General features: G+C 42.3%; 1 protein-coding gene across 2 annotated transcripts in view; it reads right to left on the minus strand.

Annotated features, from left to right (window-relative positions):
• INPP5A (inositol polyphosphate-5-phosphatase A) overlaps positions 1-17,049 on the minus strand; it is a 490,348-nt gene that overhangs the window by 185,039 nt on the left and 288,260 nt on the right. For both annotated transcript variants that reach the window (XM_069753887.1, XM_069753888.1), the window contains exon 8: positions 16,273-16,392. In XM_069753887.1, coding sequence (XP_069609988.1) covers positions 16,273-16,392 — 120 coding nt within the window. The remainder of the gene's footprint in view (positions 1-16,272; positions 16,393-17,049) is intronic.

Raw genomic sequence — 17,049 nt, forward strand, 5'->3', positions numbered from 1 at the left:
GGGCTGGGATTGACAAGCAGGGCGGCCGCACAGGCGCAGTCAGCGAGACTGCATATGAGGACAGACGGGTAGCCTGCCCCAGGCAAGACAAAAGAGCGCAGGCAGATTTCAAAACAAACAGCGCTGAGGAGGCGGCGCCCGGCACCAAGAAGACTTGAGCGACGGCTGTGAGGCGTCTGCAGCAGGGGGGGAAAGACCTGACTCCAGGACTGAAGACAGGTGTTTCGGACAAATTAAAAAACGGATTACGGTATTTCTGCATTTACAGCACCAATAACTAAAAGAGCCACCTTGTCAGAATGCAGCACTACTGCTGCACAAGGTTGCTCATTTAGTTTCAAACGCCTGGGGGGGATGGGGTGACGGGTTCCCTCTAAGAAAGATTCAATATTATTCCGATCACTTTTGCATCAGACAAAAACAAATGAAACTGAAACGGTTCAAGTTCTAATGATTCTCTGATAAAAAATACTGATGAAACTTGGAAATTAATTTCTCCTGCTGTTATGCAAATGTAACAGATAATGGTAGAAATGATTGGCAATTAGCAACACAACCCTTTTAAAGGAGTGGTTCTGCAGGGAGTGACCACAGAACATTTCTCTGTTCTCATCCATTGTTGGCTGTTTTGGTAATATTTGCATTTTGTTATTGCCCTCACCCTTAGGCTGGAGTCACTCACGATGTATAAAAAAAAAATCTGTCCTATTTTGTCTGCCGAGAATCACACAAATGTTCTCCGTATGGTGATCCGTATGTCATCCGTGTGCAATGCCAGCATGCGTTTTTTTCTCAAAAAAGTATCCGTGTGTCATCCGTATGTCATCCATATGGTGAGATTTTCTCACACACTTGCAAAATGAGCAAATAATGGCTGAGCCAATTTCCTGTCACCTGCCCAATGCCTGAGAATTTATCGCAAGTCACACACATGGTCCGTGTGCTGTGCGATTCTTTCTAACATCCATAGACTTGCATTGGCATTTCTCGGCTGAGATACGCAGACAATCGCAGCATGCTGTGATTTCACTCGCAAGTATAATATGTACGAGGAAAAAAACGGATGATGGGAGCTGCCCCAAAGATTTACATTGGTCCGAGTGCTATGCGATTTTTTTATCGCTTAGCAGTCGTTCGTATTACGCTGTAGTGTGACCCTGGCCTTAGAGGTATAGTAGCATAAGACTATGTCTACAATCTACAGAAGTTGTTCAGGTTAGTGCAGCTAATCCAGGATGGTACACCAATGCGAGCTGTGGCAAGAAGAGTAGCGGTGTCTGCAAATATAGTGTCCAAAACATGGAGCAGATACCAGGAGACAGGCCAGTACACCAGGAAACGTGGAGAGGGCTGTAGGAGGACAACAACCCAGCAGCAGGACCGCTACCACCTCCTTTGTGCAAGGAGGAACAGGATGAGTAGTGCCAGAGTCCAGCAAAATGACTTCGAGCAGGCCACTAACATCCATGTGTCTGCTCAAATTGCCAGAAAGACTCCATGAGGGTGGTATGAGGGCCTGACATCCACAAGTGGGTGTTGTACTTACAGCCCAACACCATGCAAAGAGAATGGCATTTGCCAGAGAACACCAAGATTGTTAGATCCAACATTGGCGCCCTGTGCTGTTCACAGATGAGAGCAGGTTCACACTGAGCGCATGTGACAGAGTTTGGAGACGCCGTGGATAATGTTCTGTTGCCTGCAACATCCTCCAGCGTGACTGGTTTGACAGTGACCAAACTTAAAGGTAGCACCGCAGTGTTTCAAGGTAGGTAACGTTTCGACCCACAGGGTCTTTCTCAAACCTTAGAATAGTAGAAGCGGAGGACATAGGTCACTGGGTGGGTGCAGGAGTCCCGATCGGGGCTTTGACTTTGAAGATACCGGTGTCTGCGGTGGTGGTGTGTGGTCACACACCACCACCGCAGACACCGGTATCTTCAAAGTCAAAGCCCCGATCGGGACTCCTGCACCCACCCAGTGACCTATGTCCTCCGCTTCTACTATTCTAAGGTTTGAGAAAGACCCTGTGGGTCGAAACGTTACCTACCTTGAAACACTGCGGTGCTACCTTTAAGTTTGGTGTTTGTAAATAAAGAAAACCACAATTGTTTGAGACAAAAATCCAAACTCCGATAATCTTTATTGAGTGCGACTGTTGTTGTATGAACATAATCTGGAGCAACCCTCCATGTTCAGTCTGCACCACCCATAGCGAGAGTGCACGTCTTGTTCTACTATACTTGGTTTGACAGTGAGTCAGTAATTGTAACATAGTAACATACATAGTAACATAGTAAGGCCGAAAAAAGACATTTGTCCATCCAGTTCAGCCTATATTCCATCATAATAAATCCCCAGATCTACGTCCTTCTACAGAACCTAATTGTATGATACAATATTGTTCTGTTCCAGGAAGACATCCAGGCCTCTCTTGAACCCCTCGACTGAGTTCGCCATCACCACCTCCTCAGGCAAGCAATTCCAGATTCTCACTGCCCTAACAGTAAAGAATCCTCTTCTATGTTGGTGGAAAAACCTTCTCTCCTCCAGACGCAAAGAATGCCCCCTTGTGCCCGTCACCTTCCTTGGTATAAACAGATCCTCAGCGAGATATTTGTATTGTCCCCTTATATACTTATACATGGTTATTAGATCGCCCCTCAGTCGTCTTTTTTCTAGACTAAATAATCCTAATTTCGCTAATCTATCTGGGTATTGTAGTTCTCCCATCCCCTTTATTAATTTTGTTGCCCTCCTTTGTACTCTCTCTAGTTCCATTATATCCTTCCTGAGCACCGGTGACCAAAACTGGACACAGTACTCCATGTGCGGTCTAACTAGGGATTTGTACAGAGGCAGTATAATGCTCTCATCATGTGTATCCAGACCTCTTTTAATGCACCCCATGATCCTGTTTGCCTTGGCAGCTGCTGCCTGGCACTGGCTGCTCCAGGTAAGTTTATCATTAACTAGGATCCCCAAGTCCTTCTCCCTGTCAGATTTACCCAGTGGTTTCCCATTCAGTGTGTAATGGTGATATTGATTCCTTCTTCCCATGTGTATAACCTTACATTTATCATTGTTAAACCTCATCTGCCACCTTTCAGCCCAAGTTTCCAACTTATCCAGATCCATCTGTAGCAGAATACCATCTCCTCTTGTATTAACTGCTTTACATAGTTTTGTATCATCTGCAAATATCGATATTTTACTGTGTAAACCTTCTACCAGATCATTAATGAATATGTTGAAGAGAACAGGTCCCAATACCGACCCCTGCGGTACCCCACTGGTCACAGCGACCCAGTTAGAGACTATACCATTTATAACCACCCTCTGCTTTCTATCACTAAGCCAGTTACTAACCCATTTACACACGTTTTCCCCCAGACCAAGCATTCTCATTTTGTGTACCAACCTCTTGTGCGGCACGGTATCAAACGCTTTGGAAAAATCGAGATATACCACGTCCAATGACTCACCGTGGTCCAGCCTATAGCTTACCTCTTCATAAAAACTGATTAGATTGGTTTGACAGGAGCGATTTCTCATAAACCCATGCTGATATGGAGTTAAACAGTTATTCTCATTGAGATAATCCAGAATAACATCCCTCAGAAACCCTTCAAATATTTTACCAACAATAGAGGTTAGACTTACTGGCCTATAATTTCCAGGTTCACTTTTAGAGCCCTTTTTGAATATTGGCACCACATTTGCTATGCGCCAATCCTGCGGAACAGACCCTGTCGCTATAGAGTCCCTAAAAATAAGAAATAATGGTTTATAACATTACTTAGTTCTCTTAGTACTCGTGGGTGTATGCCATCCGGACCCGGAGATTTATCTATTTTAATCTTATTTAGCCGGTTTCGCACCTCTTCTTGGGTTAGATTGGTGACCCTTAATATAGGGTTTTCATTGTTTCTTGGGATTGCACCTAGCATTTCATTTTCCACCGTGAATACCGTGGAGAAGAAGGTGTTTAATATGTTAGCTTTTTCCTCGTCATCTACAACCATTCTTTCCTCACTATTTTTTAAGGGGCCTACATTTTCAGTTTTTATTCTCTTACTATTGATATAGTTGAAGAACAGTTTGGGATTAGTTTTACTCTCCTTAGCAATGTGCTTCTCTGTTTCCTTTTTGGCAGCTTTAATTAGTTTTTTAGATAAAGTATTTTTCTCCCTATAGTTTTTTAGAGCTTCAATGGTGCCATCCTGCTTTAGTAGTGCAAATGCTTTCTTTTTACTGTTAATTGCCTGTCTTACTTCTTTGTTTAGCCACATTGGGTTTTTCCTATTTCTAGTCCTTTTATTCCCACAAGGTATAAACCGCTTACACTGCCTATTTAGGATGTTCTTAAACATTTCCCATTTATTATCTGTATTCTTATTTCTGAGGATATTGTCCCAGTCTACCAGATTAAGGGCATCTCTAAGCTGGTCAAACTTTGCCTTCCTAAAGTTCAGTGTTTTTGTGACTCCCTGACAAGTCCCCCTAGTGAAAGACAGGTGAAACTGTACAATATTGTGGTCGCTATTTCCTAGATGCCCGACCACCTGCAGATTTGTTATTCTGTCAGGTCTATTAGATAGTATTAGGTCTAAAAGTGCTGCTCCTCTGGTTGGATTCTGCACCAATTGTGAAAGATAATTTTTCTTTGTGTAGGGAGGCATTGTGTAGGGAGGCATTCATTGTGTAGGGAGGCATTTCTTTAGAGGGCCGCATAGCCCTTCATGTGTTGGCCAGAGGTACCCTGACTGCTATTAGGTACCATTGTGAGACCATATGCAGGAGCACTAGGCCCTGGGTACCTTCTGATGCTAGGTGTCATAGGGCTCAAGTGTGTCAGCAGTTCCTGCATGATGAAGGCATTGATGCTATGGACTGGTCTGTCTGTTGCCCAGACCTGAATCCAATTGAGCACATCTGGGACATCATGTCTCATTCCATCCACAAACACCAAGTTGCACCACAAACTGTCCAGGAAATGATTGATGCTTTAATCCAGGTCTGAGAGGAGCTCCCTCAGGAGAACATCCACTGCCTCATCAGGATCATGCCCAGGCATTGTAGGGAGGTCATACAGGCACGTGGACGCCACACACACTACTGAGCATCAATTCCTTTTCTTGAGGCATTTCCACTGACGTTGGATCAAGCTGTAATTTGACTTTCCACTTTGAATCTGAATATCATTCCAGATCCAGACCTCCATGGGATATTAAATTTGATTTACATTGATCATTTTTATCTTTTATTGTTCTCATCGCATTTCACTATGTAGTTAATAAAAGTTTGCAATTGGAATTTTTCATTCTGTGATATCAGGATGTGGTATTTTAGTGTTAATTTTTTGAGCAGTGTATATCTCAAGTGCTGGCAACCCTGCAGCAGTGTCAAGTGTTCATTTGTACTCCATTCGAAAAGCTGAGTAAGCTGCTGCCAGACTCTGGATAAATGGATTGGGTGAAAAAATGTAAATAGTCACTCCTGATCTCCTGAAACATCACGTGTCAGGCGAGTCATCAGGCCCCCATACACAATACATGGTCCATTGACCTTGCGGAAATTAAAGGGTTGGGAGAACCTTTATGTAACTTGTAATGAGGCCCTTCATATTACTCATGGGGTTAGACAGATAGACGACTGACTGTATATAAACTACTATATTTTCATTCTATAGCCAAAACATTCTGCAGTTTTTTACCATTCATAGGGGATATGTGCAAACAATATATTACACTCTAAAATTTAAACAAGAGGAGTGAGGACCCTGCTCACAAGCTAATATTTATAAAGGAAAACGCGGAAAAAACAAGGTAAAAGTTATTTGTTGTGTATGGTCCAGCTAACTTTAGAATAAATAAGGGTGTTCAAGTAGAGCCTCATGACCTGGTCACGAGCCGGTACCAATTTATGTACAGATACTATGTGGCAATGAATGAACGGAGTATGTGAGAACAGATGATAGAACGGACCAGAATCCGAGGAGAATTTAAGGAGAAAAAACAGGGGACAGTTAAATTAGTGAGGTGATAGCCTTGCCTAAAGAGAGATTCTTTCAAGACTTATTAAAATCTGTGTGAATACTGGGAATTAATGAAACTATCTAGAGTAGTGCATTCCAGACAACCTGCAGGCACATGCAAAGTACTGCAGAAGGAAGTTGGGATTATGGTGGATGTTAGTCTTTGATCATTAGCAGAATGTGGAGAACGAGAAGGTTGTAGATCAAAATAATGAAGGGGATGTAAGGAGACGCAGCTGTGTGGACAGCTTTGTGGATGAGCGTGATAAGTTTTTGTTGCATTCTATTGTGGAGAGAAGAGTTTAGTAAGAGGGAGATAGACTAGTAAAGAGTTGCAGTAGTCCAGATAAAAATAAACAAGAATGACAAGTAGAGATTTTGCAGTTATTTAAGAAACGGTTGGATTCCAGAGATGTTTTTGAGGTGGAGGTGTCATGAGCAAGTGAGTGGATATAGGTAGTGAATTATAACCCCAAGACAGAGGGCGTGTTGCTCGGGGAGTAATGGTAAAACCACTCACAGAAATGGAAAGGTCAGGTATAGGTTTGTCAGTAGAGAGCGGAAACAAGAAAGGCAATTCCTGGTATGTTGTAGTAATGTGGGAGTGATATCAGGACGATATGCGTATAATCGGGTATCAGTATAGAGATGGTTCTGGAAACCGTATCTATTGATGGTTTGTTCAGTGGAGGCGGTTTACAGAGAAAAGACGAGGAGACAAAAGAATGACCTTGAGGAAGCCTGACAGGAAGGTAAAGAGGATGAAGGGTCAGTAAAAGGTACACTGAATGAGTGGTCAGAGAAATAGGAAGAGAACCAAGAAGGCGGTGTCCTTCAGACAGATCATGCAGAGTAAAGTGAGGAGTTGGTGGTGGTCCACAGTGTCAAATGCAGCAGGAGAATCCACAGAGAGCAGTGACCATCCCAGATAGCTTTAAGTAGATCGAGATTTTAGTGAGGGCAGTTTTTGTAGTGTGGAAAACGTTATAAAGGGTCAAGAGGAGAGGTCTGAAAGATAGTGGATCAGATAGGAATAGATCAAAGTTTTAACATAAACAGGAGTCTAGAAACTGATGCTTTAAATTAATAAGCATCGTAGAAGCTACAAAAATCCTAAAATCTATAGAAACAGAATAATACCATATCCAATAAATGCCTAAAGAAGTATAACCGTGTAACTCTAATAGATTCATGTGTTGATGTTGCCACTGCCGGTTCTATACGGATGAATATTTATTATGCTCCGGATCAGAATGAGTCAAGATCTGATTGTAGGCTGGACCGTCATGTCCTTAACATAACAAAAGAGCAAGAACATGATTTACCAGCAGAAAGAAAAGGTGTGGTGTTTGCTAGTCCAGCAACGTTTCTTAATGACCCAGTTTTTATTCTGGACTTTAAGTCATTTTTTACTTAGAAACCAGGGGGCTCCTCTCGGCTTCTTTCAGCTACAAGTTCTGGGAAAAAGAAGAGATTGGAGGGGTCTTTGAGACAGTTTGACAGATGACTAATGAGTATCCATAAAACCACAAAGAAAAGCTGTGTGGAGCCCGTGCATCACAACTCCTCTCCCTGGGAAACTAATTGCTCTGAATTGTTAACAGTAACATTAATTTTCTTGCAATCATTCCCTCTCAATGCCCAAAATGAGCATGAAGCAGGTCTTTTGACCAGACATAAACATTAAATGTCCCAATGTTGATCAAATTAACTTCAGCTATGCAACAATGGACTATATTTGTGAGAAAATAATGAGACGCACAAAGGGCTGCTTTATGCCCAGATTTCACAGTTCCAATGTAAAAATGTTCCTGTTGAACTAGACGAGGCAGCATTTCCAAAAGATAACAGGAGCCATGTCAAACCCTTGAAATGAAATCTCATTTCACGGACCTGGACTCTAAGGACAACGTCAGGGCGTTTTACTGACATGATCATCAGGAGGTTAGCCATAACCTATCAGCACGGTGCTAAGCCTGCACGTCTCCAGGAGTTGTGGAACGGTAATGTGTACAAAGTCACCCTGGACAGTTTACCCAAGACACACTGAGAAAAAGTAAAGAGTCTTACCATTAATAATGATAACAGATGATCAGGGTGGCAAACAAGAAGACATTTTCAAACACCATAGAGAATGTTAAAAAAAAAAATGTTTTACTACTTAGATTATAGCCCCCTATAGGACACCAATGGAATTACATGGCAATAGAATTCTTGCCTGCTGTCACTATGATTACAGACCACAGATAATAATAATGTAATAAATATGTTACATCAGATCATTATTAGTGATGAGTGAATATACTCGTTACTCGGGATTTCCCAAGCATGCTCGGGGGTCCTCCGAGTATTTTTTAGTGCTCCGAGATTTAGTTTTCCTCACCTCAGCTGAATGATTTACATCTGTTAGCCAGCATAAGTTCATGTGGGGGTTGCCTGGTTGCTAGGGAATCCCCACATGTAATCAAGCTAGCTAACAGATGTAAATCATTCAGCTGAGGTGAGGAAAACTAAATCTCGGAGCACTAAAAAATACTCGGAGGACCCCCGAGCGTGCTTGGGAAATCTCGAGTAACGAGTATATTCGCTCATCACTACTCATTACTTATTTTGAAGTGTAATCAAGTCAACACTTTGTACTTACCGATTCTCGCTCACTATAGAATATGTATTACACACACAGCTTTATAGTAAAGAAAGGACACTGCTGTACTGTAAAGTGAAAACTAAACAAAATTGCCTCCTTTTGATTACGGCTTCTGTAAAACAAAGTGAGACTCCACCCAGGACCAGGGAAGAAAGGGAATGTGTGTAAAGCTAATCCCACTTCCTCCACAACAGTCAATGTGTAACGCTAAATATTTGTTGTTTTGATTTTAACTGCAGACTCCTCCGGAAAGGGAGATACAGGGGAGGTGAGGGGGCGAGAGAGACCGAGGGGGCGAGAGAGACCGAGGGGGCGAGAGAGACCGAGGGGGCGAGAGAGACCGAGGGGGCGAGAGAGACCGAGGGGGCGAGAGAGACCGAGGGGGCGAGAGAGACCGAGGGGGCGAGAGAGACCGAGGGGGAGAGAGACAAGGGGGCGAGAGACAAGGGGGCGAGAGACAAGGGGGCGAGAGAGACAAGGGGGCGAGAGACAAGGGGGCGAGAGAGACCGAGGGGGAGAGAGAGACCGAGGGGGAGAGAGAGACCGAGGGGGAGAGAGAGACCGAGGGGGAGAGAGAGACCGAGGGGGAGAGAGAGACCGAGGGGGAGAGAGAGACCGAGGGGGAGAGAGAGACCGAGGGGGCGAGAGAGACCGAGGGGGCGAGAGAGACCGAGGGGGCGAGAGAGACCGAGGGGGAGAGAGAGACCGAGGGGGAGAGAGAGACCGAGGGGGAGAGAGAGACCGAGGGGGAGAGAGAGACCGAGGGGGCGAGAGAGACCGAGGGGGCGAGAGAGACCGAGGGGGCGAGAGAGACCGAGGGGGCGAGAGAGACCGAGCGGGCGAGAGAGACCGAGGGGGCGAGAGAGACCGAGGGGGCGAGAGAGACCGAGGGGGCAAGAGAGACCGAGGGGGCGAGAGAGACAAGGGGGCGAGAGACAAGGGGGCGAGAGACAAGGGGGAAGGATAAAGATGGATCAAGGATGATGGAAGAGGGGAAGAAGGGTCAAAGGAGGGGAAAAGAAATGAGGTCAGAGGAGGGGGGAGAGGGGAAAAGGGTGAAGACGAGGAAAAGAAAAGATGATTGAGTGTTGGAGAGAAGGTGGGTGAAGGGGAGGGAGAAAAGTAGAGGGAGACAAAAAAAAGGACAAGTGGGAGAGACAGGGGATCTGAACGTGAGGGGGATCCAAGTCTAGAAGGATATAGGCTCTCTCCTTTTTAGCTTCCCAAATTGATACATATGAGTATTCTGTAGTCTCCCTGTCCATTAAATAATAATAATAAACCTTATTAACCCTCCGTCACATACAATATTCGGACTAACGAGTTCACATACAATGTGCCTGTCAGGCGCCTGCTGGAAAAATACCTATAATATCTAATGTTTGCAATTTCAGTGCTATAAAAGTGATCAGTGACCTTCATAAGGATGTAATAAAAGAGACTACACATAATCAGTTGCAAAAAAAACCATTTACTTAACATAAAACTAATAACTATGAAATACAAACTTTTCAAAACTCCCGCCAAATAGTCCCCAGTTCGACTCTCTCAAAAAAATGTACAAAGAAAATTTTTGAACACAAACTTAATTTTAAGGTACCTTAAGTACTATTAAAAACATATTCAATCAGAAGTAGATGCTGAGGTTTCCCCAGAAAAGTCACACTTGCAGAGCAAATAGCAAGAATTACACACCATTTTTGCATGTGTCAGGCAAATTGCTTTATGACATTTGAGACATTCATAATTTGAAAGCCTTCTGGTTCCGCTTTCCGTTTGGCAGGTGGTGCATCTCCTTCTTTTGTGAGGTGGTGCAGATGGTGACTTTTCACCATCATCTTCTGGGCGGAACCTTTTGAGCTGAACTTGAAGGCGAGAGGGGATACCGATTGTTTTCACGCTTCTCCTGCGTAGCTCTCCAAGTACTAGTTCATGGGCCAATTTTTTCAGATACAATCGTCTACGGAGTGGTTCAAGCTTGTTTTCAAGATAAATTACTTGTGAATTTATACCACCCAAATTCAACATAGCAAAAAATATGACCATTGGCCAGCGTTTGATGTTTCTGCTGACGTTGAAAGTGGAGCACATCTGATCTGCTGTATCCACACCCCCTTTGGTGGCATTGTAAAATGTAATTATCTCCGGTTTTTTTTCTGCCCCAGTCCCAGGATCGATGGCAGCATCATCATGAAGTGTTGATAGAAGAAGTACGATTTTTTTGGCATGTGGTACATAGGAAACTAAAGCCTTTCCATTATGGAATGCAAACATACTGCTGTACTGTTGTCTCTCTTTCACACTTACAAACTGTGGCGGCAATTCCCTTTTGTTTTTTCTTACAGTTCCCACATATGACAGCTTCTGAATTTTCAGATAATCAATCAGATCACAACTTGTAAACCAATTGTCAGCTGTAATATTGCGACCCGATCCAAATAAGGGTTCAGCCAGTCTTTTTACAACATCAATGGGTTTGTTGCTCACACAGTAAGGACCTTCTGCTTGTTTTCCTGCATAAACTTCCAGGTTGTAAGTGTAGGTCTTACTGGCATCAACAAGGGCATAAATTTTTATTCCATATTTGTTTGGCTTTGATGGAATATATTGACGAAAGGCACATCTACCACGAAAACCAGGGAGCATTTCGTCAATAGTGAGATTCTCTCCAGGGTAATAACTTTGTTTACAGTTTACAACAAATCTTTGAAATATACCACGAATTGGAGCAAGTTGGTCATGTGTTTTGCGTTCGGTTCGGGTAGTTCTGTCGTCAAACCGAAGGCAACGAATTAGAATCTTGAATCTGTTTATGGACATAACAAGGCTAAATTTTTCAACTCCATCCCCATCTTTACCCCAAAGTTCCTCTAAACTTTGTCTATTTGCCCTATAAGCTCCTGCAAGGTACAGTAATCCAAAAAAAGCACGCAGTTCTATTTCATCTGTGGGCTTGATGGTTCTGTTGCAGATGTACTTGTCCTTTATATTGTCTATATATTGGTTGGTATATGTGACAATAGAGTCCAGAATGTCATCTGTAAATATACTGTTCCAGCATTCAACTGCAGTTTTTGCATTACGTGCAGTTCCTATTACTGCAGGAAGGTGAGTAATAATGTTTAAAGGTTCCCTACGTTTTTTCTGGAAAGGCTTCTTGTTCCATTTAGTATTTTTATCTTTTCCAATATAATATGATCCAACTTCTTCATCCTCACCACTGTCACCATCTTGCTCTGTTTCAGAATCCAGGACACATTCTTCCACCTCATCATGAGAATCAATCTCACTTTCCTCTCCTAAATCCTCATTCAGTGAGAGGTCTCTATCATCTAACAGCATGTTTGTTACTTCCTCAACATCAAGTTGTTTGGATAAATTGTACATTTTCCTCTCCATTTCAGCAGATAATCTGAAGCAAGAGAAGGAATATGTTAGGGAACTACTGTATATGCCTGAGCAGCACACTTTCTTTTATAAAATCTCCCTTATTTCTATGAAATATCCTCACATTTTGTGCTATACATTCATAAAACAAGCTAAATAAACTATTGTGATGAATAAAAACATAAAATACCAACCTTACTGAATGTGACGTATTCATGAGCCTGAGAGATCTGTGCAGCTATATCCTCTCCCCTGAAGCTCTGAAATCCAACTGTGATATCAGGTTTCACAGACCTTCAAGAGACAGGAGACTACCTGGAGGGAGGGGGTTTCCTCACAATCTGGTGAGGAAGGAGAAATGAAAGTAAAAGAGAAGCGCCTGTCAGATCAGTTGTATGTGACGGAGGGTTAACAGGGGGATGCAATACATTGATGGCAAATAACATTGAGATAAGTCAATGCACAACAATAAATACTAAATGTGATCCTGTTAGTCAAGATAACTAATGGAGAAGAGGGGGATAAGATGTGGAATGTATCCCTACGGATATATATATTTTTTTTTATCATATAGCGAACATATTTGCTTTTCATTCACTTTATAAAAGTTGTTAAAAATTCTATTGTCGTCTCAGACGGCTGGACCACCATAACCAGTAATGCAACTTTGACGAGCGATGGGACACAGCTTTTCCCTGAGAGGTGGCAGCAAATCTACGACAACTTTCCTGTACAAATTTGCTTCTTGACTTTCCGAGAATTTTTTTTTTTTAAAACAAAGTGACAACACAGCTTTCCTGAAATGCACGTTGCTAAATGGAATAATTGGATAACTTTAGGACTTCTTCGTACAAGCGATTTGTTTTCTTCTTAGGGGCCAATGTATTTTAACGCATTGCACATTCCAGCAACTTAGAAGCTACTTAACTAGTAATCAGCTCTCTTACTTGGGAAAGATGCATCCCTCTAAACGTTTTCCCTGTTAAAAGCGGGTTTTGAATTGTCGGCTTTGTCTGCTCAGTAAGATGCACTATAGAGTCAAATGCTCTTTAGCCATTTAAAGTCTTAAGAGGGAAAGACTTATCGGCTTCTGTTCTCAGAGCCACTAAATCTGCATTATTAGGCCACGCAGTTAAAGGGATATAAATGCCTGACTTTAAACCTCTCCCCTCTGTTTATCCGACACAGAATGGTGCCTGTTGCTCGGCTGGAAATGCCCTTCTATGCAGCTTTAAGAGGGGATTACAGGCAAGAAAAGAAGCACTTTCCCCATATATATGCTCTCACTTTCTCCTTTCCTACTGTCTGGAGGAGTGGTGCTAGACAATGGTGAAAGATGGTTCCCAAAACCTTGAATAGAGACACTGTTGGTGGTAGCATTCATTCAAAGTGAGCTTCAGTGTATTGTCCACCCCAATCAGCCGATCAGAATAGACTGTGCTGGTGGTTGCCAAAAGGTTAGCAGCGAGAATGAAAAGGGTTAGTCATTATTCACTGCTTTTACAGAACTGCTCTTTTGTACTTTTCAGCCCATCATTTCACTATGGAGGTCCGGATCTGCGGCTCGGTGCTCCCTTAAAATGGCCAGTTCATGTGAATGCAATTCCACAAGTGGCAGAACAGCCTAGAATCCAGCGCTCACCCACCCCCGTCATGGAAGGATGAGACGCTAAGGCACTTTCTTGGCAAATGTCACATTTTAATGATACCAGTTGCAACATCACTGACCCAAAGTGAACGCTAAAAAACATACTGTCACTTTCCCGCCCTGTCTGCCAGGCCATCGTGGGAGGTCTGGGCACACAAAATTAGTTTAATGAAGCGGGAGGTGACAAGACATTGAAGACAGTATTCAGAAGGACCTTGTGTTTCCCCCGGATGAGTGATTTACAGTAACAAATATGACGGCCAAAGGGCTGATAAAAAAAAAGGATAATGGCAGGGAATCACAATGCTCAAATGGCTTTATCTGCATTTATTAACCTTTTCAATTTATTATACAAGAGGGAATGTCAGAACACAGTGAAATCCATTTACTTCTGCTTTGACGATTTTACAAACACATAATGGGTTCACGTAAAATTGTTGCAAAGTTTTGAAAAAGTCTTAAAAAGTTTTGATACTTGTTAGAAGTGTCTAACTGGGCTGTGCAGACTTGTTGAAAATCTATAGAGGATACATTGTTAAAAACTGTTGTCCCTTGATGACACAGTGGGAGTCAACATTCACAAATTTCCTGTAGGTGTTTTCGTACATGAATGCAATAAAAGTAACGAAATTCATACGAAAAGGGAGAAGAAATTCTTAAATTCTTCAGGTTTCTCGGTTCCTCCCCCAATGTGTGACGTCACATTCAAGCACCATCTTTTAAACAGGAAGCACAGACACGTACACAAAAAAAGTGAATGTGTCCTACAGGCAACCTTTGTTTTAAACAAATAGTATGAAAAGGTCCCAGTGTCAGAGAGGCATGCATGATGTGAATGGGATAAGGAGCCATTGTCTCTGCCCCTATGTATAACATAGTACAGATAATGACAAAGAAATGGCCGAGTGAGAAAAGACGTTTGTCTCCCTCATTGTCCTCCACACTGAGGCGCGGATAGTTTAATTTATCGCATACTCGCCTGAATCATCAGTATTCCACCATATTGTCCAGGAATGGGAAGAACGTTAAGGATCTCTTTACAATGGATTAGTAGCCAGTTGAACGAGCACAATTAGGAAGCCACACACTGACCCCTGTCCTCGCAGAGGATCCAGCGTTCTCCTGATCATTCGGAACCTTTATGGACCTTGGGTAGATTTGTAATAGATTTCATAACATCAGGTGCTTTACTAGAGAAAGCGACCAGAAGCTCTCACATCTCTAGAGATTATAAAGCAGGGGAATCACAACTCTGCTAAACTGATGGAAAAAATGTAATAAAAATGTGCGAAAGTTTTTACAATTAATTTCAGATTGACCTCAAAGAAGGAAAAAAGTAAACCATAGGTTGTCCCCAAGTAAAATCCAGATATAAAGGATACGGCAATAATAATGTAAACTTTAGTTTATGGCCCCCATGTAACATACGTGCAGCAGATTTCAAAATGCAGAATTGTATGTGGAAAATTAGCTGCATATTACAATAGCGGCAAAGTGGATAACATTTTACGTAATCTCATCCATACGGTATAGGAAAAAAACAAAAACTGCAATTGACCTGATACTTTGAAGAGCAGGAAATTACTTTCAGAAGATTGTTTCAAATATATAACAAGATGTTAAAAAAATAATATGTTGGCTCTAAAAGTATTAGTTTAATATTACATTTGACTTAGATTTTATTTTTGGTAGTTATTCAATATTTTACAAACTCAATAAAATATAATTACATGTAAAAAAAAAAAAAAAAAGATTGACCGTTTCATTTAGATGCTATAGGGCTGCTTGGACATGCAGCGATAAGAAGCTTTACATTAGAATCTCAAACTAGGCATGTCTGCCATTTAAGAGTCCAGGACTCCTAGGCTGCTGTATTGGCTGTCAAATTAAAGGTAACCAAAATTCATGAAAAGAGCTATGAAAAACTTTTTCAATTTAAATTCTAACAACTAGATACAAAAGAATTTCAAGAGTTTAACTTAACGGATTTCTTTTCTTTTTTTTTTTTTGTGGGTGGTGGTGATGGGGTGGGATGCATTTTAAAAAGGGTTGCCTGAAGCAGATTATGTGCTCATTTTGTAGGGTGGCCATTATCTGCACCATAAGATCCAAATGATTTCAGACAGTTATACAGATGAAGTCTATCATGTCTCTGCTGCAGAATTTATACACATTGCCATCAGAACAGATGTAAGGAGTAGTGATGAGCGAATATGCCCGGATAAGGTGTTATCTGAGTATGCTCAGGTGCTAACGGAATGTCTTCCGTGTGCTTGAAAAATATGCTCAAGTCCCCGCGGCTGCATGTCTGGTGGCTGTTAGATAGGCGTAACACATGCAGGAATTGTCTAACAAACAGGCACTCCATGCATGTGTCGTGGCTGTCCACTCCATGCATGTGTTGTGGCTGTCGAACAGCCGTGAGACATGCAGCCACGGAGACTCAAACATATTTTTCAAGCAAGCCAAAATCACTCTGTTAGCACCCGAGCATGCTCAGATAACGCCTTATCCCAGCACACTCGCTCATCACTAATAAGGAGCATCACTTACCTATTTAAAACATAACTTAGAGCCTTCTGCCGTATTCCTGAGTAACTGGACGGGCTGGATTCCCATGCAATTAAATTGGAAGCATCATGGAAAAGGTGAATGTTCACTAAGTCGAAGGCACTGAAGAAAAATAAATTGTATTTTATTTTATTTTTTTTTACCAGTGACAACATATTCCAGGTAATTTACAGGAAACAAAAAATATTGACACAGCCGTTCAGATAATTTTGTGCCAACTCTTTGGCATAGGTCAGGCTAATGATGGCTTCCTGGCAGGTTAGAAGTGCACGCTAGGCTGCATTCACACATCCTGTATACATGTCCGTGTGCTTTCTTTTGTAAAACATACAGCGCACACTGTCAGAGACTCACTGATCCATGCAAACAACCATTTTAAAAACGGATCCGTGGATCCAATCTGTGAGGCTCGTCCTACTCTCCAGATCAGACTCGGACATTAATGTTTATGGGGAAAGGCTTTTTTTCTGTGTTACATCTTTTTTTAAAATGGTCCATTGCGACAGTCAACGGATAAAAAAAAAACAACCAGATGGCAGGTAAGAAAACTGGTCCATATTTTTTGGACAAAGAAAATAGATGGACTTTGTCAGGTGTCCATCATAGGGCAGATTCGACACTGCGTTTCCGAATATAACAAATCAAGAAGCAGATGTGCACAGCGCTTTAGCAAGTTACGAGACCCTCAGGGTCACTGTCCCACGGTGTACTGCCTCATGCAGACGAACGTGACACCTACCTGAGGATCCGGTGAGTTTG

Source organism: Ranitomeya imitator, chromosome 2 (genome assembly GCF_032444005.1).
Source record: "Ranitomeya imitator isolate aRanImi1 chromosome 2, aRanImi1.pri, whole genome shotgun sequence".
Taxonomy (NCBI): domain Eukaryota; kingdom Metazoa; phylum Chordata; class Amphibia; order Anura; family Dendrobatidae; genus Ranitomeya; species Ranitomeya imitator.